The sequence below is a fragment of the Schistocerca piceifrons genome, chromosome 3 (genome assembly GCF_021461385.2).
Source record: "Schistocerca piceifrons isolate TAMUIC-IGC-003096 chromosome 3, iqSchPice1.1, whole genome shotgun sequence".
Taxonomy (NCBI): domain Eukaryota; kingdom Metazoa; phylum Arthropoda; class Insecta; order Orthoptera; family Acrididae; genus Schistocerca; species Schistocerca piceifrons.
In genome coordinates, this window is record NC_060140.1 from 706,826,489 (window position 1) to 706,851,252 (window position 24,764).

Consider the following 24,764-nt stretch of genomic DNA (forward strand, 5'->3'; position numbering starts at 1 on the left):
TATTCCTCATTGTGTTGCCCCATTTGTGTTATATTGCACCCATCAGACAAGTGTTTAATGATCATAGCACGCAACAACCATCGTTGGAGACCTCTGTGAATACAACTGCATTGTCTGTGAGCAGCCATAGGGATTTAAAACCTTTTATTTCGAATTTTATTTGTATATAATTTCTGCTTTGTTTGGACTATCACGTTCTGACATACTTCAGCATTATATGCTTAATATATCAAATTATGGTTAATCTGAAGGTATCGTTTGTGTTTTTCAGATGGCGTGGGAGCATCTACAAGCTGGTGTGGCCAGACCTCATGGTCTTCTTGCTGCTTTATTACGTCCTCAACTTCACCTACCGTTTCTGGCTCAACGAAGATCAGAGAAAGTAAGTACTTTCGTAGTATCTCAATAGGGGAGACGTCAACTATCCTGCACACGCACATAGCTGTCGCTTCTTTTCCTGATACACAATGACCACTGTGTGCAACGTAGAGCTCATAATCTCCCTTGTTTGTTAGTGACTCAAGTATAATTGCTACAGGTTAAGGACAAGAACTCAGCCATATTCCAAATAAAGTACTGGGAGGAATCGGCTCATGGGACACGTCTAATAGACGATCTCTCAATTGGAATTCAACGTCAGTACATGCAGTGTCATAGTTTGTTCTATTAGAGGTGACATTCTGCTCCATCTGCTGCCTGAGGAAAAAAAGTGAAGCACACAAGATATGCTCAAATGCCAATATAAATTCATACATGCACACGCCGTCGGCTGGTATGTAAAGGATTAGAGCCGCAAGTATCTCTGACAGGATGGCCACCAGAGTGCAATAGTGTTGTTCGTCTTTGGTATCGTTACCAGATCTAGTAGAGTATACAATGGTTTAAGCAGCATCAGACCTTCAGTGATCCTACGAACGACACAAAGACGCTGCGTACTTGAGTGAGACAGCATTATCAGATCAAAGTTTGAAAGGATCCTCATTGTGGGTCTTCATTTCGCTAGTTCCTCGAATTGTGCAGTATCCAGTTTTGTGAACAGGCAGTTCGACAGTGGTTGGATAATTTTTCTCTCTCCTTTAGCGCCACTTGGAGTCTCGTATTACATTATGAATTTTGTAGAAAGGTAATACTTCTTTCTGGTTCCACTTCTTCAAAAAATTTCTCGTCACCGAATTTCCAAAAAAATCACAATAATGATATCTTCGAATTAATTGTAACAACTTAGCAAAAGTTTTATTAGCGCACATTATGTACAGACTCATGTAACGTAATAGCAAGATCGGAATACAGTTCTTGATCTTCCAATATCGCAAGATCGACTGACAGTTTTTTTCCGATACAGTTGACATCTTTCTTGTTGTACTGTTACAAAAAATAAGCATAGCAAGAACTTGACGCTCCTGTTGTCTTCTTTAAAAACTCTGGCTGCTGACTTGATAACTACTATATCCGGTACTGTTATCTGCTTTCTCAGATGTGAAGACTGGCGTCACCGCTAATTTCTTGCTGTGACGCTAAGGAAACAAAATAACATCTTTTGTGGGAATATCACAAAGTACATAACATAATTTTTAAGTCACAATTTCATTACAGTATGAATTCCACTTAACGTATATCTTCGTCATTCGAAAGACCAGTAATGATATGACTGAATATTTCACATCGCTACACCACATTGAAAAGTACTTGATAACATATGATACAAACCAAAACATCTTAACAGTAGCACTCTGAGAGGAATAAGTCATCTTCTTTACCCTGTGGAAAACTGTCCGTCTTGGCAAACAGTGGTATTGTCTGTCAGTTCTATTTTGTGACACTAAAATCAAGATTCTTTAATGTCAAACAATTTAGGCATTATGTCTAGATACGGAATGATGATGTGCAGTATTTCACTTTAACAAAAACAGCTCTGTCCTTTAGGCATGTATAATTATACAGCATTTTTTTTGACAACTCTACCATAGGATTTGTGACCGTGTATCTGTAATGCAGTATGAACTATACAGGATTTCAAAAAATATACATATCTTCCATGGCACACATTCTGAAGTATGTTGAAACGAATATGCATTTAGTGAAGGTATCTCGTATTCCCCTTTAGTATCCAGATGTTAATAAAGATAGTGTACAAGAACATCTGTGCTCTTAATGGTCACCTTAGCAGGTATGGGTTGCTTTCTTCTCCGTCCCACCGTGGAATAGACGTCGTCCAACTCGTCCAGAGTATCTACAGAGTAGTTGTAGGAGCACTTCCTCCTCTTCCCCAAATGTCTACCCAGAAAAACTTCCGTAAACACACAATGCAAACCGCCAAAGTGATCCCTTATACAGGGTGGAGAAAAATTGCCACGAAATTTTAACCTTGGAATAGCTAATGATACTACGAACCAAAATTACTAATATTGTGTCGGACGACAATGCATCATTTTTAAACTACGGAAACTTGGCGCCACGCGCTCAGATTGGCCGTGGGATTGCTCTGTTGCCTTTCTTCGGTTGACGGGCAGCGAGCGCTATGGTTGTTGGTTCACACGTACAAAAGCCCCCGTCTCGTCTCGTCACTGCCCCAACGTGATACGCACACGTGTCGAATAGGTCTTGCTGTTTGTCTCCACCTCACGTCGGAGGTACTCACCGTAAGCTTCGCTTCGGAGGAGAGACAAGTCTCCTGCGATTTAGTCATACAGTAAGCATGGCGGCACAGTATTCGTTTGAGGAACGAGATATGGTTTTTGTTTATGGACTGACCAACGGTAATCCGCATGAAGCTCGACGGTTGTATGAGGAACGATACCCAGCAAGACGCCACCCACACATGTTTACAGCAATTCACCGACGACTTGGCCAAACAGGCTCGTTAGCGATATCGTGGTGACGCTGGAAGACCTCGAACACGACGAGATGCTGCATTTGAAGAGACTGTTCTCGAGCGCTTCGAGGAAGCACCTAAAAGTACTCGAGCGTTTGGACACGACGTGGGTGTCACTCATCGGTTAGTCTGGGAGGTTTTGAGGGATGGCAGCCAGCATCCAATTAGTTTCCGCCCTGTCCTAGACCTACATCCTGTGGCGGACAATGAACACAGGCTAGGGTTTTGCCGGTGGTTCCGAGAAACTCTACGCGGCTCGCTGGAAGATGTTCCCCTGGACATAGGGCTACACATGTGGTTGCGGCATGATGAGGCACCCTTACATAAGTCCTGCTGTGTGCGGACATTTAATTGAACTCTTCGACGGCCGGGTAATTGGCAGAGGTGCTCGTAGGACATTCGACCCTGGGATCACCAGACCTCACACCACTGGACTTTTTCCTGTGGGGGATTCTTCAAGGTTCTAGTTCACCTACCCGGGCGCGAACCACCTAGAAACGAAGAGGAATTAATGGATCGCATTCAACATGCCGCCAATCACATCAGGAATCTTCGAAACAGTTCGGGAAAACACCGTTTGACGTTACCAAGTTTGTGTTGCGTCAGAGGGTCGCCAGTTCCAGCACCTGCGTTAGGTAAACAATGTCCTAGCTACAAAATAAGCCCTTTTCAGGGCCGACGCAATTTGTTGAGACTTTCTGTACGCGAACTAAAAGCTGTTCACGGGTTTGTTCCCGGTACGTATTATCATGAAACTACAATGGACGTGTCGGGACCCCGGCGGATTCACCCCAAGGCCCTTACAGTGGAAGGCTGGCGCGCTACCACCGAGCGTGCGGGCCGGCTTGGAGGCATCGCGATCTCCGGCAGGCGAAGATTTCGCGGTCATGCGTTGTCCAGAGCATCCAGCAGCAGGGCAATCCCGCGGCCAATCGGAGCGCGTGGCGCCAAGTTTCCGTAGTTTAAAAATTGTGCGTTGTCGACCTACACAACACTATTAATTTTGGTTCCTACTGGCATCAGCTATCCAGGGTTAAAATTTCTTGACACAATTTTTCTGCACCCTGTATATAAGAAACACGTAGACTGTGGTGTAAGTGGAGGGTGTTACAATGTTAGTTATCACAGGCAATGTACTTACTTGAGCTATCTTAAACATAACTTTGTATTTAAAGATTCGTGCTTAAAAGCCTAACAATGATGACAACCATTTTTTAGTTTCTCGTATGTTGATAACACAGACTGCTGATCAACTGCACCTATCAAACCTAATATACGCCAGAAATCAAAGATACATGTAACAGGTAGTAATACTGTTTGAGGAACTGACTTATCCACTTGTAAACTCCTAGCTCAGTTACACTATTTTTTACGTGTGGCACACATGGAGTTGTATACTCAATGCAACTTCCGTGGCGGTAGCTGCAAAAGAGGCGTTTCATGTCATGGAGTGATTTTATTTTTTGAAAATCAGAGGGAGTATGTCCGTGGTAACGTATTACTCACTCCAAAAGGTGTCTCGTGAAATGACCACAACAAGAAATTAGAGTTAATATGGAAATTTACGAACAATGATTCTTTCCACATGAATAGAGCAAGATCAGAGTTAAATGTTTGATGTATTCTCCATCACGCAGTATAATGTGGCATGCGAGTTGCATTTGATTTTAAGGTAGATCCTGGAATCATCTGGGAAAGCTGTTGTCTTTCTTCCATGGGGTCCCATATAAGTTCCCACAAATACCCTAGTGTTGTTGCAAATCTCTGATAACTATGATAGTTTAGCCTTTTTGAATTTAAACGATGGACAGACCTTCGGCGTATCGGAGGTCCCTGACCATTGTAGTGATATGGGAACTACTGTCAACTGCAAATGAACTTTTGTAACATATAGCGGTTCTTCCCTGTCTTCGTCATGTGGATGTCTAAGAACCAGACAGTTTTGTAGTTGTGGAGGAGTTTATTACTATATAAGTAATGAGGAACTGAGTACATTCTTGATGAACACCAAGTTATGATGTAACAGTTAGAGAACGAGAAGTGCTGATGAAAATAAACAAATTGCAATTCAGAAGCTGGAGGACGAAAGTTGTGGATGCATATTCTGTGTATCGCAAAGATTGATTTTAATGAGACATTTGTTCATGGTAAGAATACAGGGAAAGGCATTACCACGCGGAGAACGGTCCGAAACACTTAAATGCACAGAATACCATTTATAATTGAGGGATGAGAAATCCGTCAGGAATTCCATATGTGGATATCCGATCAATCTTTGTGTACCTGGCAAACGGTCGCAAATCCCATCCGCAAGTCAGCTAAAGGATCCGAACTAAAATTCTCTTCTGTCTTTGTAAAGATGTCGAAGTAAAGGGTTTGTATCTAAAATAACTTTCATTTCTACCACCCCCCCCCCCCCCAAGACATGATTTTCTGTTTAAATTGACGTGTGTGTGGTAGACACAGCCCATATTAATAGCCCCTAATAAATGTCCAGGTACTTCTGATCAGATAGTGCTACACATACATCCATCTATTTCGTTTACATATTGGAGCTCCATGTACTAGGAAGTTGCTCAATACATACGCAAATCTGACAAGAGGGTCGTAGTTTATGTTTGCTAAAAGGAATGAGTGCAATCGAGTAGATAGTCTGGTGACCGGTATGCAGGTCTTTGTGGAAGAGATCATCGTTCCAAGTCTCACATCATATCCCTGACACTCTCTCAACGATTTCACGATGGTAAAAAAAAATATTAGTCGCCTTTCTTTGATCTTGCTTTTCTTTTTCGATGCCGTGCATCAGTCCTACTTGCTAATGATCCCATATCGTGCAACAGTAGTTAACAAGATGGTGAAGAAGCGTCACGTAGACCACCTCTTTTAGAATGGATTTGCTGCCTCTTTGAAGTGAAGTGTTGCGGCAATAAAACACTGTCCTTGCCTCACGCTTCCACATTATATTAACTCTGTTATAGAAGATATTCACGTTATTATGCACCATTTTTGTGTATGTAGAGATGTTATTTAGAAAACGAAACCCACTAAGCAATGTTGGAATAGGATGATACTGTTGCATCATGATTGGATTCACCGAGAATATTACACTGAAATAGTTCAAAATGAAACTCTTGCAATACATTGACGGAACAACGAATCTCACCAGCAAGAGACTAAAGTTGGGAGGCGTGTTTCTAGATCTGGAAGATATCTATCCAGATTTTGCGCCAGTCTCATAGGAGTAGTGCTAGTAGCGCCACAATGAAGATGCAGATCATGTTTGCTTTAAATACACGCTGTAACGATCGTGAGCGTTAGCTACTTTTGAGATCGGACGTGGTGAGTTGATGTTAGTCCAGAACGTCTTTAAGGCAACAAAGACGCTATTATTAACGCCTCACCGAGTTTGAACGAGGTCGTGTAATAGGGCTATAAGAAGCTAGATGTTCCTTCTGTGATACTGCAGAAAGACTCTGCAGGAGTTTAGCCGTTGTAACATGATTTCTGGCAGCTTTGCAAGTGGCCTTACGATTTATCGTAGAACATAGGTTAAAGAAAGGCAAACCTAAGTTATTGAAATTTTGAAAGTAGCAGTGATTAATTATCGGGAGTGAAAGTTATGTACAGCCATACAGATACCAGACTGCAGTGAAAAGAGCCAAAGGACATGAAAGTGGAGCAGTGGCTGGCAAGGGACTGAGACAGGGTTGAAGCCCATCTCCGAAGTTTTTCAGTGTGTATATTGAGTAAGTAGTAAAGGAAAGAAAGAAAGGAAAACTGTGGAAATGGAATTAAATTTCACGGAGAAGAAATAAAAACCATACAGTTTGCGGATGGTGTAATTCTGTCACAGATGGCAGCTGAACGAAATGGATGTCTCGAAGAGGTTAAAATAAAAGAAAGGTAACTCAACGTAGTCATTTCAATCAAACTATGCTGAGAGGACTACATTAGAAAATGACACACTAAAAGCAGTCCATGAACTTTGTGATTTTGGCGGCAAAGTAAGTGATGTCCAAAGTAGAGACAATATAAAATGCGGGTTGGCAATGGCAAGAAATGTTTTTCTGAGAAGACAAATTAGCTGATGTCAAAGATAAATGTAATTGTCGGGAAGTCTTTTCTGACGGTATTTGTATAGAGAGTAGCATTGTTCGAAAGTAAAATGTGTACGATAAGCAGTTCATACAAGAAGAGAATAGAAGCTTTTAAAATATGGTGTTACAGAAGACTGTTGAAAATTAGATGGGTAAATGGAGCAACTTAAGAAGAGATCGTGAATCGAATTGGAGAGAAAAATTTATAGCATGACTAGACTAAAAGAAGGGATCGGTTGATAGGATACATCCTGAGGCTTAAAGAAATTGCCAGTTTGGTAATGAAGGAAGTGTAGGGCAGAGACCAAGGCGTGACTGCAGTACATGGGTCCAAATAGATGTAGGTTGCAATAGTTTTGCTGTGATGAACGGGTCTGTGCAGGAATGACTCGTATGAAGAGCTGCACAACAGCAAGAGTGCAACCATAACAACAACAGCGATTAACGACGCATGTCAGACCAAATTAAGTACTTGGGATGAGATTCTTCGCAGAGGAGTTGGAACGGGACATTTTTTGCACGCCGTCTACTTACTCCGCAAACCGCATGTGCTGCTGGGACGACGCCAACTGTATTCTTATGTAGTAATGGCACTGCAGGGCACTCAAGTTCTCTGCATCTGGTGGTATCGTTGACCCATTCGGCGGAGGAAATCCGCATAAGAGAATCAACAGAGACGCTTGACTCGGGTTGCTAATGCCTGGGTTGTCCCAGATTCGAATGGTGTAAATAACTTTGTCCGGCTGAAAAAGTCTCTGATTTACAAAATCACTTTACGTAGACATCAAGGAGGAACAAATAGAAACGCCCGGTCGATCTCATAAAACTTCGATTAATTTGACTGGTCAAGACTCCTAAATTATCGATTGCATTTTACCTTATCGAGGAAGCAAGTAAACTGTCGAGTTATCGCCTCTTTCTACGTGCTTTCGCTTTCAGTGTTACCGCTTCCTTTTCAAATGGTATGTTGGAAATAATCACCTTTAGCTTTCTAAGTTTTCAGAAGAAGAGTCTGAAGGAATTTATTAAATTCAGGCTGATTTTCTGGTAAGTGGCTAGAATTTGAAATACTCACCATGCTTAAGCTCATGACAGCAAAACGGAAAACAACAGCTAAAGATGAATACACCAGATAATTTCCTTCAATGGAACGACGTCGAAGTGAACGTAAACTCTGCAAGTGAGTTTCTTTGTATTTTATTTGTTAAATAAGAAATAGAACAAAGCATTGGTGAAATAATAAGTTAGGTGTCCTTCCTCCGAAGCTACACATATAAATTTCAAAATTATTTTTATGAATTCTGTACATTGTCATTTGACAATGTTGAAATACCTTGACTTTGTACAGTTATCATGAAGGTACTATTAGCGTAATAAAACCTAAATTGTACAGTGTTGTAAAGCATTCCGCATTAAAACTACGGGGAATATATTTGTATTATTTATTTCATCGACAGCACTCTTTAATTGATAATATACATTTGTCTCGGTTTTGTGGAAGAGGATATGTCAGCCAGGTGTCCGGGTACTTTTGATCACGTAGTGTACGAGAAATTAGGGCTCATAAGGAGGCAAGGAGACAGTCGTTTTTTCCTCGTTCTGTTTTCGAGTGGAACAGGAAAGAAAATGATTAATAGTCGTACGGGGTACACTCCACCACGCTCCGTAAGATGGATTGCGGAGTATCGATGTAGATGTAGATTTAAAAATAGGAGTTCAGCAGAAACTTATTGGTGGTGAATTCAAAAGCCCACGTTTCCCTGTCAAGGGCAGTATTTTGCATTCATCCATATCTGAAGCTGGCTGCCGTTTGTTACACCAAGTGCATATTCTCGGTAAGAAATTCTAAGTTCTCTTACACTTACTCACAAGTGAAGTTTTTCTGTTTGCAATTGCATCATCAGTAAGAAGTACTGTCCACACTGATTGGTCCGCTTAATGAGGAAATTGTACGATAGAATGCAATACAGTGAGTACTTTCAGCTGGCCGATGTGGCCGAGCGGTTCTAGGCGCTTCAGTCCGGAACCGCGCTGCTGCTACGGTCGCAGGTTCGAATCCTGCCTCGGGCATGGATGTGTGTGATGTCCTTAGGTTAGTTAGGTTTAAGTAGTTCTAAGTTCAAGGGGACTGATGACCTCAGATGTTGAGTCCCTTAGTGCTTAGAGCCGTTTGAACCATTTTTTTGAGTACTTTCAAGTATTTGACCTTTACGTTTAGAGCTCAAAGGAACCAGAAACTGAAACTTTCTAGCAGATTAAAACTGCATGCCGGACCGGGACTTAATCGGTAGAGTACTTGCAGTGAATGAATGCCAAAGGTCTCATATTCGAGACCCAGTCCAGCACAGTTTTAATACACCAGCAACTTTCAAATTATCTTAAGCTCTGCTGAAGAGTGGACATTAGTTCCAGTAATGAGAAATTGTTGGAAAGCTGTTTCTTACCGATCCAAAAGTGTGTGGGGCGGGAGGACGATACATTAAAGACTGGTCAGTGCACTTCCTATATATACTTCATCTTTTTTTCTGTTTTATTCTTGTAGTAATGTTAATAATGTGGACATGTTACTATTGTCAGAATTGAATTCTGAGTCCGAAGGCAAACGACACTGATCGAAGTACGGACAATATTTTCCGCCGAAGACGCGTATTACCCTAAGTCATGATGCTCTCGTTTTCAAATTCGGGGAGTCGTCTGTCGACCACTCTTTTGCTTGGGTAAGGAGTAGAGGAGGGAGCGAGAGATAATCGGCGTACTTAACACTGTGTAAACACACCGCAGAAATTGGCCCGGCCCGATCAATAAAGTCGAAACGCTCTGAATTACAGTTAGGTGGAGGTAGAGAAGATTGAAGAGAATAACAAGGGTATATATGGATGTGAAAACCGAGAACCTGCGTTAAATCCACACTTGTAAATCGGTGATTATCAATTGCCAGTGCTTACGACCTTTTTTGCAACTGCAATATCGCCTTGATTCGGCCTGCGGCGTTTTGCCTCATTTCAACACATCAAAGATCGAGTCGTCTCCTTATGTGCACATTACGTACAGTCTTAGACATAAAAACTGACCGCCGGTCGGCCGCCACAGAGACTAAGTCCGAGTCGTTCACTTAAGGTGGCCAATAAAACTGACTGCCCCTGACAACTGTAAGTCCGGCCATCTGCACAATCTGGCAATCTTAAGTTCTATTCGGAAAATGTTTGGCAACTCAGTGATGGTGCTGGGCTGGAGCTGCATCACCCTACTCATTTCATTAGATATAGTTGTAATTTTCTGAACAATTCCTCTTTAATAAGTGACAGCGACAGTGTCTCTCATCGTTTACTTTGTCAGAAACCCTGCTTTTTTCTGCCTGAGGCTATACTACAGTAATGAGTGATTGCTCACATTCTTGATACCTCATTGGACGTGCTACTGCAACTGTAGCCAAAGATTCAAATCCCACTGGAAAAGTATGTTGCAAGTCAGATGGTTGTGCTCCTCCCCTAGTGTCATTGAAAACGTTCACAACGAAATTAAGTATAGGAGTCCTATGAAACCATTGAGTTCATACTGCAGTGCTGTGCAGATGAAAAAAAGTAGTTTTTCACAATTATCAGATGACTGATGGAATTTGTCAGATTACACTAATTATCACTGTATAATTAATTGTTGGTTCACAGGCGCTTTTCTGCCGCTTATTGTAACTGTTTTTTGAATGTTAGAGCCGGAAGAACAGAATCATCCTATTTTCGCCATATGGAATGTTCGAATTCACCTTAAGTCTTCACGTTACGAGCAAAGGCAGAATATCCGTCAGAAAAGCAGACAACAAAAAGCCAGGCCATGCTTGTCTTCTGGCGGATGTGCCAATGACAGTGATCTCAATAACAATATTGTAAAGCAAAGATACGTTTCCAACTCAACCCCTGGAGAATCTCCAAAAATTGTGATCGCGTCTGGTGAATACGCTTTCAAGGTTTCGGTCCAATTAAGACAGTAAAACACAAATAACTGTCGCAGTTATTAATTTACGACATTTAGTTTGCACTCGTTGCATCGATGTGTTACAAGTAATTACACTCTAGTTCCTAAACCTAGTTACAGAAATGCGAATAAGACTCATTGACATATAATGAGGATATTGCGGCCCTTGCCACCCGCAACTCTGAGACGAAGCTATAGTCACTTCCGAGGTCACGCACAGAACACATCAGCTGGTATCCTTCCTGGCAGTATAACTGAAACTTGGCAACAGCGCAAAATATGTTTGGCATCTCTGTGACCGACGAGTTACTTCCTTGATCGTGTCATTTCAATTGAATAATGTGATTTACTCTTGAAATGTGACATAAGGATATCAGTTAATGCTTTTGAGTCAAGGGAAGTCCTTCCACACGGGAAATAACAACTACTCTCGTCTCTTATGTTGCGATTTATCTGTCATAGTGGCTACTGTGCGAATAAGTAAGTCAAAAACATCCCACGTGGTTGCTAGCTACCAGGTAACGTGCTTGCCTGTCATGTGTACTCTGCCTTTGTTCGCCTTTCGAGACTCGCTGAAACCCAAATTTTTAATTTTTTTGTAGCAGAGCTACAAGCAGGCAGATACAAACTCAATAAGGGAATCGTAAGACAACGCTAGAGCAAAATTCTGTGATGTGTTGTGGCAGTTGACAGTTATTGCTGAATACAGGCATGTGCAAATATCCTCACTGCTCTAGGAGAACTCGTCTTTGTTGCATTTTTCCCATACTGTAATTAGCACAATAACATACGGCTTATTCGCTGAAGAACTTGATGCCCACAAGTCCTTAAATAAGAATCTGCGAGCGGTAGTAATGCATGAAAGGAAACGTACTGTTGGACAAACGAATGGACAGCTCCTTGCTTTTTGTTTTTCCGATAACGCCTACGATAAGACTCTGGTGTCATATTAAGCTGCAGGACCCTAAACTGTTTATTTTTTACTTCATACTAAAACAAAAGCTATGATATGAGAAGAGGAAATGACTTATATGCATCTCAGGAACTTTAGTTTTTCGTGTTTATTTTCTCATTTCATACTAAAACAAGGGCGTTGATATGAGAAGAGGAAATGAAATATACGCTTCCAAGACATATTTCCTTGTGTGCTACTACTGCGTACATAAAAGCTCTGCAGTTAATTTTTGCCCCTTAGATAAGACGCATTTAGTATCATCTCACTTGACTTTGTGAGAAAGTTTAAATTTTTTTGGGTTTCAAATAGAGTGGACATTTCATCACCACTAAATATTCTGATGACTAATGACATGATACCCGTTGCAATTCCTCCATGGCACATGTGAGTAGAGTCTCACGTTTGGTACTATAAGAACATGGAGGTAGTGATGTCCGCTCACTGCAGTCAGAGCCAAGGTGATTTCTTTCCGTTTATGGGGAAGTGTCTGCTGCAGTGTCCACGCTCAGCCAACATAAACAATTCGCGGCGGCATTGGGCACTGCTAGTCGCTGCACTTACGAGCCGCGACAACAAGAGCGCACTGTCTCTCCTAACGATATTATGGAGTTAACACAGCTTACTTACTTAACATAATGTGCAGGACATGGGTTGCGTAAAAATTTAGTTTGTAACTTCCCATCGCATTAAAATACTTTACAGACATATTTGAAGTAATATTTATTGTTGGTTGTCTCTCTAATGTCAATAGTATTGATTCAGATTGTGAGTGAACACGAAAACACACACACACACACACACACACACACACACACACACACACACACACACATTGATTCCAGTGAGGGTGACGACTACTGTGTGTTGAACAACACATGCTCCCAGCAATTCCTCAGTTGGCGTCGAGTGGATGAGATTTTTCAATTACCTTGCATTGCAAGAATTGTAAGGAGACAAAGTAAATGGACTTGTATGCTAAAGAGCTGTGACAAAGCAAAGCTTGACCGATTATCAGATAATTGCCCACATGGGTTTTGTGGACGAGTATACTTTTAGTGACCAAACCACCCACCATCATTACGGAAGATTTCTCGAAGGCGTAGGGGCTTTGATTTCATTAAGTCGTCGATAGTGTAGCGTCATGGTTTACTTCCCACCATACGTTTTCTTTATTCGTCCAAAGGTCGCTTGCATTTGTATTTCCACATGGCAGTGACGTTGTTACCTCTGCCCACATATTCTCTATCTGGTTATTGTTCGGCGATCGTGGAACAAACGGCAACAGCTTTATCCTCTCTTGGCCCTGAAACCAATCTTGCACTGCTCTGCTATGACGGATGGGGATATGCTCCTGTAAATGAATGGTTATCTCGTTGCTTCATACATTTATATTCAAATAACGTATTTGTAATAAGCACATTGTATTAGTATTTTCCATAGTGTTTAAGAATTCTGGCCCTGTCATAGATAAGTGATCCAGATTCAACAGTCCGATTAAGAATGTGGTTTACCCAGTCTATCGTGTGATGAGAGCCGTAGTCGGAGATCCACATTAAGACTGACTGGCTGAATCCGATTAGAACGCTCTGGTATCGAAATGAAATTACAGAAATCGGATAATTTGAACGTCTGTATTGCAGCAATGCTGGGCACATAATTCCTGTGATGGAGTAACATTTAGCAACTGTCTAAGAAAAAGTGAGAAACATGTCTACTAGCAGCAATGTAACGTAATTATAACCCACATTTATGTGATGGAAATATTGAATCGAACAATACACATCTACTTCTGTGGTGGGAAGATACACCAAATCGGTTTTGCTGAAAACGTGATAATAATAATAATAGCGCTAAATACTAGTGCTAATAATAATAATAATAATAATAATAATAATAATAATAATAATAATAATAATAATAATAATAATCCGGTATGTTCTGCCAGTCGTAAAAGGCGACGAAAAGAACAAACCACTAATAGGGCTAATCCCCCTTTTAGTGTGATTAGTTGGTTCAGGACAGAACTAAAGAAGCCTCGGACAAGCGCCGTCATGGTCGGGGACGACGCTTGAACCCTATGCCCGCCCACAATGGTAACGACACTGCTAGCCAACTGGAAAATGATTCAAATCCAAATAGAGGTGTTTTGCAGGATATGCTTCCTGCAACCACCCTAGAAGGAAAACAAAGACAGAGGATGAGATGGTCAGATGAAGTTAATCGACACCTCATGTTCTGTTATTACCAAGCAACAAACCTAGGAACCAACACAACTGGATACAGATCACAAGTATATACAACATTTATTACCAGATACCCAGAATTAAAATTTTTAACAGAACAACGACTAGCTGATCAGATCTGTGTAATAATAAAAAATAACAGGATACCCCAGTCAGTCAGAATTAGAAAACATCAAACAACAAGTACAACAAATACTGGAACAAAACAATGTGCAATCAGAAGAAGAAGAAAATACAGTAATGGACTCAAACATCCCAGAGCAAACAAACAAAGAACAACACGCATAAATTAAACAGTCAGAGGAAAACGAAATCTTAAGACAGCCACCAGAACAAGCACAAGTAGAACACGAAGTGACACACATGTTACATATAGAAGAAAAATTTCAGCTGACATATATAGAATACAAAGACACAAATACAGACATTAGATCATTCTTGCATAGACCGCCAAATAACCCACAAGTCGAAACAACAATAAAAACTATCAACACAATCATACACAACAAAATAAATGAAAACACAACTATGGAAGAGTTACAACTACTGGTTTATATAGGAGCACTCACTACACTAAATATACACACTAGCCAGAGATCAGAACCAACCAACACACAGAAGAAACCCACAAAACCAGCATGGCTACACAGACTACAGATCAGAATAGAAAAACTGAGAAAAGACATCGGATGGCTAACACAATTTATAAGAAATGAAATGTCAGAAAAAAAACGAAAAAGGTTAGGTAAAATCTCACAACAAGAAATGATAGAGCAATTAGATGAAAAGAAGCAGAAATTACAAGCATTGGCCAAACGACTTAGAAGATACAAAAAAAGTGAAAATAGAAGGAAACAAAACCAAACATTCAACACAAACCAAAAGAAATTTTACCAGACAATAGATAACACACACATTAAAATAGACAATCCACCAAACATAACAGACATGGAACACTTCTGGAGCAACACATGGTCAAACCCGGTACAACATAACAGGCATGCACGGTGGATACAAACAGAAACAGATACATACAAGATGATACCACAAATGCCTGAAGTGATAATTTTGCAACATGAAGTCACCCAAGCAATTAATTCTACTCACAATTGGAAAGCCCCTGGAAAAGATAAAATAGCAAATTTCTGGCTAAATAATTTCACCTCAACACATTAACATCTAACTAAATTATTTAACAGTTACATTGCAGACCCATACACATTCCCTGATACACTTACACATGGAATAACTTATCTGAAACCTAAAGATCAAGCAGACACAGCAAACCCAGCTAAATATCGCCCCATAACTTGCCTACCAACAATATACAAAATATTAACTTCAGTCATTACACAGAAATTGATGACACATACAACACAGAACAAAATTATAAATGAAGAACAAAAAGGCTGTTGCAAAGGAGCACGAGGATGTAAAGAGCGACTGATAATAGATGCAGAGGTGACGTATCAAGCTAAAACTAAACAAAGGTCGCTACACTATGCATACATTGGTTACCAAAAAGCTTTTGATAGTGTACCCCACTCATGGTTACTACAAATATTGGAAATATACAAAGTAGATCCTAAATTGATACAGTTCCTAAACATAGTAATGAAAAATTGGAAAACCGCACTTAATATCCAAACAAATTCAAATAATATCACATCACAGCCAATACAGATTAAGCATGGAATATACCAAGGAGACTCATGAAGTCCTTTCTGGTTCTGTCTTGCTCTGAACCCACTATCCAACATGCTAAATAATACAAATTATGGATACAATATTACTGGAACATACCCACACAAAATCACACATCTGCTATACATGGATGATCTAAAACTACTGGCAGCGACAAATCAACAATTCAACCCATTACTAAAGATAACAGAAGTATTCAGCAATGATATAATTATGGCTTTTGGAACAGACAAATGTAAGAAAAATAGCATAGTCAAGGGAAAACACACTAAACAAGAAGATTACATATTGGTTAACCACAGCGACTGCATAGAAGCGATTGAAAAAACAGATGCCTATAAATATCTAGGATACAGACAAAAAATAGGAATAGATAATACAAATATTAAAGAAGAACTAAAAGAAAAATATAGGCAAAGACTAACAAAAATACTGAAAACAGAATTGACAGCAAGAAACAAGACAAAAGCTATAAATGCTTATGCTATACCAATATTGACCTACTCATTTGGAGTAGTGAAATGGAGTAACACAGACCTAGAAGCACTCAATACACTTACACGATCACAATGCCACAAATATAGAATACATCACATACATTCAGCAACTGAAAGATTCACATTAAGCAGAAAGGAAGGAGGAAGGGGATTTATCGACATAAAAAACCTACATTATGGACAGGTAGACAATTTAAGAAAATTCTTTATAGAACGAGCAGATACTAGCAAAATACACAAAGCAATCACTCATATAAATACATCGGCTACACCACTGCAATTTCATAACCACTTCTACAACCCTTTAGATCACATAACATCAACAGATACGAAGAAAGTAAATTGGAAAAAGAAAACACTACATGGCAAGCACCCATATCATCTAACACAGCCACACATCGATCAAGACGCATCCAGCACATGGCTAAGAAAAGGCAATATATACAGTGAGACGGAAGGATTCATGATTGCAATACAGGATCGAACAATAAACACCAGATATTACAGCAAGCATATTATTAAAGATCCCAATACCACAAAAGATAAATGCAGACTTTGCAAACAACAAATAGAAACAGTAGATCACATCACAAGCGGATGTACAATACTAGTAAATACAGAATATCCCAGAAGACATGACAATGTAGCAAAAATAATACATCAACAGCTTGCCTTACAACATAAACTTATAAAACATGTTCCCACATAAAAGTATGCACCACAAAATGTACTGGAGAACGATGAATACAAATTATACTGGAACAGAACCATTATAACAGATAAAACAACACCACATAACACACCTGACATCATACTCACCAATAAAAAGAAGAAATTAACACAACTAATCGAACTATCCATACCCAATACAACAAATATACAAAAGAAAACAGGAGAAAAAATTGAAAAATACATCCAACTGGCTGAGGAAGTCAAGGACATGTGGCATCAGGATAAAGTTGACATTATACCAATTATACTATCAACTACAGGAGTCATACCACACAATATCCAGCAGTACATCAATGCAATACAGCTACATCCAAACTTATATATACAACTACAGAAATTTGTAATTATTGACACTTGTTCAATTACCCGAAAGTTCCTAAATGCAATGTAACATATACCGTACAGTTAAAAGGAAGTCACGCTTGATCAAGGTCCGCGTTACCTTCCATTTTTAACCAGACATAACCTCTGAGACAAGAAAGAAAGAAATAATAATCCCGTGTGGCCGATAGGGGAAAGCCTCCCACATATGGGTGGTAACGAGAAAATCAATTACTTGAGGTGAACCAAATACTAACACAATTCTGAACGGCTACTCATTCCGTTGAACACAAAATCCAGACATGTCTGAGTGATAATCACCGGTACTCTGGTCACCGTCTGTTAGCTCGATGAGATCGGCTCAAAATATTTTCTTTCAAAGGCTTCAGCACCCTCTGGTCTTGTCTGGTCCTGGTATCACCCAGGCCCTACTAATGATACAGAAGCAAACAAGAACTGTGCAAGCAAAGTCAACTTTACCCCAGGTGGTACACAACCCGCCCGTCGAAAGGCGGCAGTTGGATTTTAGTATTCTGGGGAGTCCAGGCTAGCACGGCAGAGAATATCGGAGATCTCTGGTAAATTTCCCTACAAGCAGAAAACATGCATTTGCAAACTAAACATCGATACATTGATCCAAACACGAAAACTAAATAATCTCACATAAGAAATCGACCGACATTAAATTCTCATCCTTGCTCTTCAAGGACCACGACTAACTGACAATGAAACCTTGCATTACGGAAACCATCGCATCTTCAAGACCAAAACACAATAAAAGGTAGCGAAACGCGCACCAATCTTCGGCACGGCATTTCTCGAACACAGATCTATCATCAAACTGCCAAAGAAATCACACCCATCAACAATCTACTTATGACTGTGCTCATTCAGAGCCATAATAAAAAATATACACTAATCTATGCACATGCCCGCACCAACGTCGAAAATAAGAAAAACACCGAAAATGTCGAAAAATTCTGTAACACACATGAAAAAAGTATGAGAAAAATTCACCAAGATGACGTGAAAATACTAATGGGAGACTTTAACTCACTATTTGGGACAGAAAAAACCTATATAGAATCATTGGTACAAATCCAACACACCGAAACACTTACCCCAACGGCACACGCCTGACTGACATCTTTTGAAAGTATTGTGATCTAGTCAGGTGCTTCATATTTTAAAATTTTGAAAATAAAATTGTTTTTTAAGGACGTCTTCTACTTTAATAGAATAAAGTTTTGAATTTACCGGTTGAACTTAAACCACAGATATAAGTCTCAGCTGTAGAAGTGACTTTTCATAATGAGTATCATATTCAGTATTTTCAAATACAGGACACTACTTAAACATCAACATCAATATCTGTTTTTAAAAGTGTTTGTGAGTAGAAGTCAACTATAACTAACGAAATTTGTGTTTTTTAAAAAACTTTCGTGGTTGTCACAAAGTGCCCCCGACTGCCCCCGACTCCTTGGTAGCAGACTTCACTGAAAGTGTGTAGGTATTCCTAAGTGTTTGCTAAAAGATACATTCAAGTTTTGGGTCCTACTTCCTTGGCAGTGCACGTTATTGAAAATATGTTGGTATTGCGATTGTTAAAGCATGCAACAAAGCGCGTGTAGCGAACGGATAAAGTCGCGTGTGGTTAGAAGAGCCACAAAGCGACATCGCCATGTCAACACTGAACTCGCAAGAGAACGAGCTCAAATGCTAAAAGGAAATCAGCAATTCCTGCTTTCTCTGAGGCTGCTGCACAATATACAGTATGTGATGTACTCCATATCAGCGACCTCAGTAGTCATTTGACATTGTGACGGAGAAGAATGGGGCGCTCCGCGGAACTCACGGACTTCGAACGTGGTCAGGTGATTGGGTGTCACTTGTCATAAGTCTGTACGCGAGATTTCCACACTCCTAAACATCCCTGGGTCCACTGTTTTCGATGTGATAGTGAAGTGGAAACGTGAAGGGACAAGCACACAAACGTACAGGCGGTTTGTAAGGCGATTACGCCTCTCTTTCTAAGATACAGTGGTACCACTCGCAAGAAAAACTTTCGAGCCATGTCCACCCATCGCTGATTTTCGGTCAGTATTATTTCATATCGCTGGTAATCAGTTACTGGCCAAGTATTATACTTACAAGGGAACCTCCCCATCGCACCCCCCTCAGATTTAGTTGTAAGTTGGCACAGGGATAGGCTTTGAAAAACTGAACACAGATCAATCGAGTAAACAGGAAGAAATTGTGTGGAACTATGAAAAAAATAAGCAAAATATACAAACTGAGTAGTCCATGCGCAAGGTAGGCAACATCAAGGAGAGTGTTAGCTTACGAGCGCCGTGGTCCCGTGGTTAGCGTGAGCAGCTGTGGGACGACAGGTCCTTGGTTCAAATTTTCTCTCGGGTGAAAATTTTAATTTTTTATTTTCAGATAATTATCAAAGTTCGGGCACTCACACATAATCAACTTCGCTCTCCAAAATTCCAGGACATGTTCAGATTTTCTTGGACATATACAGAATTTGACGGTCTACGCACGGAAACATTGGAAAACGTAAAAAACATATGTTTTGACAGAGCACAGGGAAAACTGTGCGACTCTGAAACTGTTGCATTCATTTGATGCAGTTTATGTGACAAACTCTTATGTTTTCATCACTTTTTTTGGAGTGATTATCACATCCACAAGAAAACCTAAATCGGGCAAGGTAGAATAATCTTTTTACTCATTCGCCAAGTGTGCAAGTTAGGTGGGTCGACAACATATTCCTGTCATGTGACGCACATGCCGTCACCAGTATCGTAAAGAATATATCAGACGTGTTTTCCTGTGGAGGAATCGGTTGACCTATGACCTTGCGATCAAATGTTTTCGGTTCCTATTGGAGAGGCACGTTCTTTCGTCTACTAATCGCACGGTTTTGCGGTGCGGTCGCAAAACACAGACACTAAACTTGTTACAGTGAACAGAGACGTCAATGAATGAACGGACAGATCGTAACTTTGCGAAAATAAAGAAAGTAAAATTTTCACTCGAGTCAGGACTCGAACCAAGGACCTTTCGTTCCGCAGTTGCTCACTCTAACCACGAGACCACGGCGCTCATCAGCTATCATTGTCATTTATGTTGCTTATATTACACATGGACTACTCAGTTTGTATATTTTGCTTATTTTTTCATAGTTCCACACAACTTCTTCCTGTTTTCTCGATTGATCTGTGTTCAGTTTTTCAAGGCCTATCCACTGTGTCAATTTATAACTAAATCTGAGGGGGGTGCGATGGGGAGGTTCCCTTGTTAGTAGTAGCAGATTCGTGATAGGTTCGCCTTGTGCATCAGGCTTATAAAAAGTGTGTGTGTGTGTGTGTGTGTGTGTGTGTGTGTGTGTGTGTGTGTGTGTGTGAGAGTGAGTTTCACTCATTGTCGAATGTCATACAATTGAGACTGCGAATGTAATATTTAATTTTAAGTACAGTGACAAGATATATATGTCGCCAGTTTTCTAGGATGATTCTGCCTATGCGTACTTGGTGTGCAGCGCCGGTGACCTGTGGTGGGAATGATTCACGTTTCCGGCTGACAGTAGGAGCTGCCTGAATGGAGAGGCTTGTTGGTATGCAGGAATGTAGCTGACTTAACCATGTCGTCCTCTAGATGGCTGAATAGCGAACTAATACTTAGTATGTGTTGGACAGCTTTCATGATCGCGTGGAAATTAGAGAAGATTCAATATGGACGTGTGTTTGCGCTGGATCATTATTCCCTCCCATGTAAATTGTCCAGTTGACTGCTTCTGCACATTTCATGCCTTCATTTAGTTGAGGGAACGTTGATTGTGGTGTGTGCATCTAGCAGGCGAAAGACGGTTGGAAGACGCGATTGCTGGTTCTTTAGACATGAGAAACACCCTAGTTGACTTTGTAAATTATAAGAATGATTTGGAATGTGTTATATCACCAACATCAGTGTTCGCGAGTGTAAATATCAGTTCCCTCTATTTTTCGAGTTCTCGCGTAAAGATCTTCGCAGACAGGATAAACTTCTAGTTACTCTGTGGTTCACAGCAAGCTTACCTCGCTAAAGTTCGAGTTTCTAGAGAAATAATTTCCAGTTTATATCTTCGGGATTGTACTGTGTGAGCGATATTGCTGTGTGCTTGATACTAAAATATAGACTTTCACGGCTGGAAATATCATGTCCATTATAATTATCCAGGCTGTTATGCCGTGGTCGGTTGATGAATTCTGTGTTGATTCCCAACGTTTCGTCTCCAACTGCGGGAGACATCTTCAAGGGGGTCCATAGCTCGATGGAAGGTCCAACACACCCAGAGTCAGTAGCGAGCCAGTGGGTGTGTTGGACCTTCCATCGAGCTATGGACCCCCTTGAAGATGTCTCCCGCAGTTGGAGACGAAACGTTGGGAATCAACACAGAATTCATCAACCGACCACGGCATAACAGCCCGGATAATTATAATGTACTTGTGTGCTTGATATTGAGAAGTATCCTGTAAATGGTATAATATTCTGGCAAACATGTGAATATACATGTGGTCTTGTAATCCCAGAGTCTGGAGAGGGGTGTAGAAAGCAGGCAAGCAAGCACGTCGGGGCTAACAACAGTATAACGCCTTTGTGCTGAGGGGAAATGAGCCCGACAGTTCTGAGAGTGATCTCAGTCCTCTGAGTGCCCTCTGGTCACGTGTTCGGAGTGGATGATTTGTGACAGTCAGCTGCGGTGGATGACAACCCGATCTCGTGGGAAATATCTGGTGCTGCGAGGGGTATACCTATGGTGCATGTGCTTCTGTTACCTGTCTTCTTGGTATATGTACAAGTGTCTGGCGGTCGATAGCTATATAATAATGGAAAAGGGACGATTTAGTATGGCGCAGGGTAAGAATTGTATGTTTACTACATCAACACGATACGGGGTGATATATTTCCGGGTTGGAGAACTGTTTCATGCTCTAATATTCAATCTTCTGTTTTCAGGGGTAGAGCAGCATAATTGAGCAAGTGTCTTTCTGTAGTTGACGATCTGTAGGTCACTTTTTCAGGGTTTAACTGTCAGTACAATATGGCGATCTGTACAAAATAGTTTTGCCGCTGAAAGTCTCGCCTGCAGAAAGAAAGAAAGAAAAAGGCGGACAGTGCTTCCACACTGGCAGCATCAGTAATTTGGCGGATCAATTCAGTAAGAGCCGATCAAAATGCTCCATTCATTTGCATATATCCTTTGTGCTGGGACGTAGGAGCCTCTACATAATGGCGAGAATGTTTACCGTCTCTGAGATGTATGTTGAAAGCAGGACGTCGCGATTTCCAGGAAGGGTAACACGTGACAGTTAGGGTGCCTCTAATCAGGAAGAATGCAATCGTTATTATTCTTGGCTATTTTCGTATACAGGTCCTGTTAGGACAAGAATTTCTGTACAGACAAGCTAAGACCTCAAGAAATCCTACAAAAGTGACTGTTAAGTATTTCTGCAGCACCTTAACATTTGTGAGAGGTAGACTTGGCTTTTATTTGCATAGACATGTGATGTCAGTACAACATTGAGAACCTTTTAGCTGTGCATGCACAGGTGAGCTGCTATGCAGACAGTTCTCACTTGACACTGGACTTGCAGGTAGATGTCAGTCACAGTAAACATGGGTGCAGCCAGGGGCATCTCACATGTTCTGTTAGGATTGCTAGGAGTAATGCACCCTTTGCTCTTCTGGGAAGCATTGCAACAGATTTCTATAGCATGACCGGTGACGTCAGTATAGCATTGAGAACCTTCTAGCTGCATCTGTCAGGGTGAGTCGCTTGGTGATTAGGTCTGCAGGTAGAGAAGCATCGTACCTGTCCAGAGGGTGACTTGGCTCTTACTTACATAAACATGCGATCTCAATATAACACTCGGAGAATTTTAACTGTATACCCGAAAATAGACGCAACTTTCACGTACTGGCTGCATATGCGATAGCAGCATGAGAGCAATAGCTTGCACCCCTGCATTTGTTTGTCTGGTGGTGGCTTGCAGCAGCGTCGCTGTATGCGCTCGTTAGAGCGTGTGATACGTTGCAGTTGATGATAGTTCGAATCTGTTTCTTATGTGCAATGAGTGTTTGTGCACTGCATTATTTTCGGCTGTTTATGCGTTGAGCCTGTTTGCAGAGACTTTCACACGCATTATTTTTTGACAATTTATGAGTTGTTTTCGTATCTGTACATGAGGTACTGAGTTATTTCGGTGATTTACGAGTAGTTTGCCGGTCTGTTGGCTATGTACTGCATTATTTCGACAGTTTACATTTAGCAAGTGTCTGCAGAGCGTTTTACATGCATTATTTTGGCGATCTACGAGTAGTTTGCAGCTCTGTAGGGTGTGCAATGCATTATTTCGGTAATTTAAGAATGTTTGCATATCTGTACATCAGTGTACTGCATTATTTCGATAATTTACGAGTAGTTCGCAGGTCTGTAGCTATATAGCATGACTCCAAGCACGTCAGGGTGAGTGTTTTGTATCAATGTAATAAATGAACTATGTGAAATCTATCCCTAAATAAATTGTTCCAAAATAAATCAGTACACTCCTTTCTCGCTCCAGCATCCCAGCACAGGCTGAGTCCTTTTCCCGCCATTCCCCCCCCCCCCTTCCAGACCGCCATCTTGGATTACATCACAGAAGGGACAACAGTGCCCTCTGGTGGCAGTACTGTGTACTAGGTTAGTTGGACTCCAGACCTCATAGTGAACACAATGGATACAACTACTGTCTCATATTGTTTAAATGTACGATGGTGGATGTAGCTCAAGTGACCTTTTTTCCACCAAAATTGGAACTTCCCACCATTTTCTGGAGGATGAAAGGGAGGGGGTCAGGTTAGTGAAGGTAGTCCAATCCAATTGACCTATTTTCCCGCCAAAATTGCGACGTTGCCATATTTCTCGTCGCCATTTTGGATCCGCCATCTTGAATAAATTTGACAACAATGCAACATGGGGCCATGCATAGTTTGCCCTACTACTTCGTGTCATTCTGGATAATGGTCATAATGTTTCGGTTTGTCAGTGTATATGGTACTCATGATGGGCCATATGCCCGAATGCTAGTCTTGCAATTAAAAAGTTTTACTTGCGTCTCATGGTATATGACAAAAGTCCTTTAATTCTATTACTCATTTATCGTGCTCTTTGTGGCGTACGTTGCCGAGAGATTTTTGATCCTTTACCTATGGGCTGCCATCTGGATTTTGCCCGTGAAGCTCCAATCTAACCATTTATAAGGTATGTACATTATTCTGATTTATATTAGAGTGAATGAGCGGTATTTCCAGGACTTGACTTCTAACTTTTCATTTGCTGGC

At 40.8% G+C, this 24,764-nt stretch overlaps 1 protein-coding gene across 3 annotated transcripts in view; it reads left to right on the forward strand.

The window, feature by feature from the left end:
• Positions 1-24,764, forward strand: part of LOC124789826 (bestrophin-2-like) — a 472,401-nt gene that overhangs the window by 380,409 nt on the left and 67,228 nt on the right. For all 3 annotated transcript variants that reach the window (XM_047257310.1, XM_047257311.1, XM_047257312.1), the window contains exon 2: positions 272-382. In XM_047257310.1, coding sequence (XP_047113266.1) covers positions 272-382 — 111 coding nt within the window. The remainder of the gene's footprint in view (positions 1-271; positions 383-24,764) is intronic.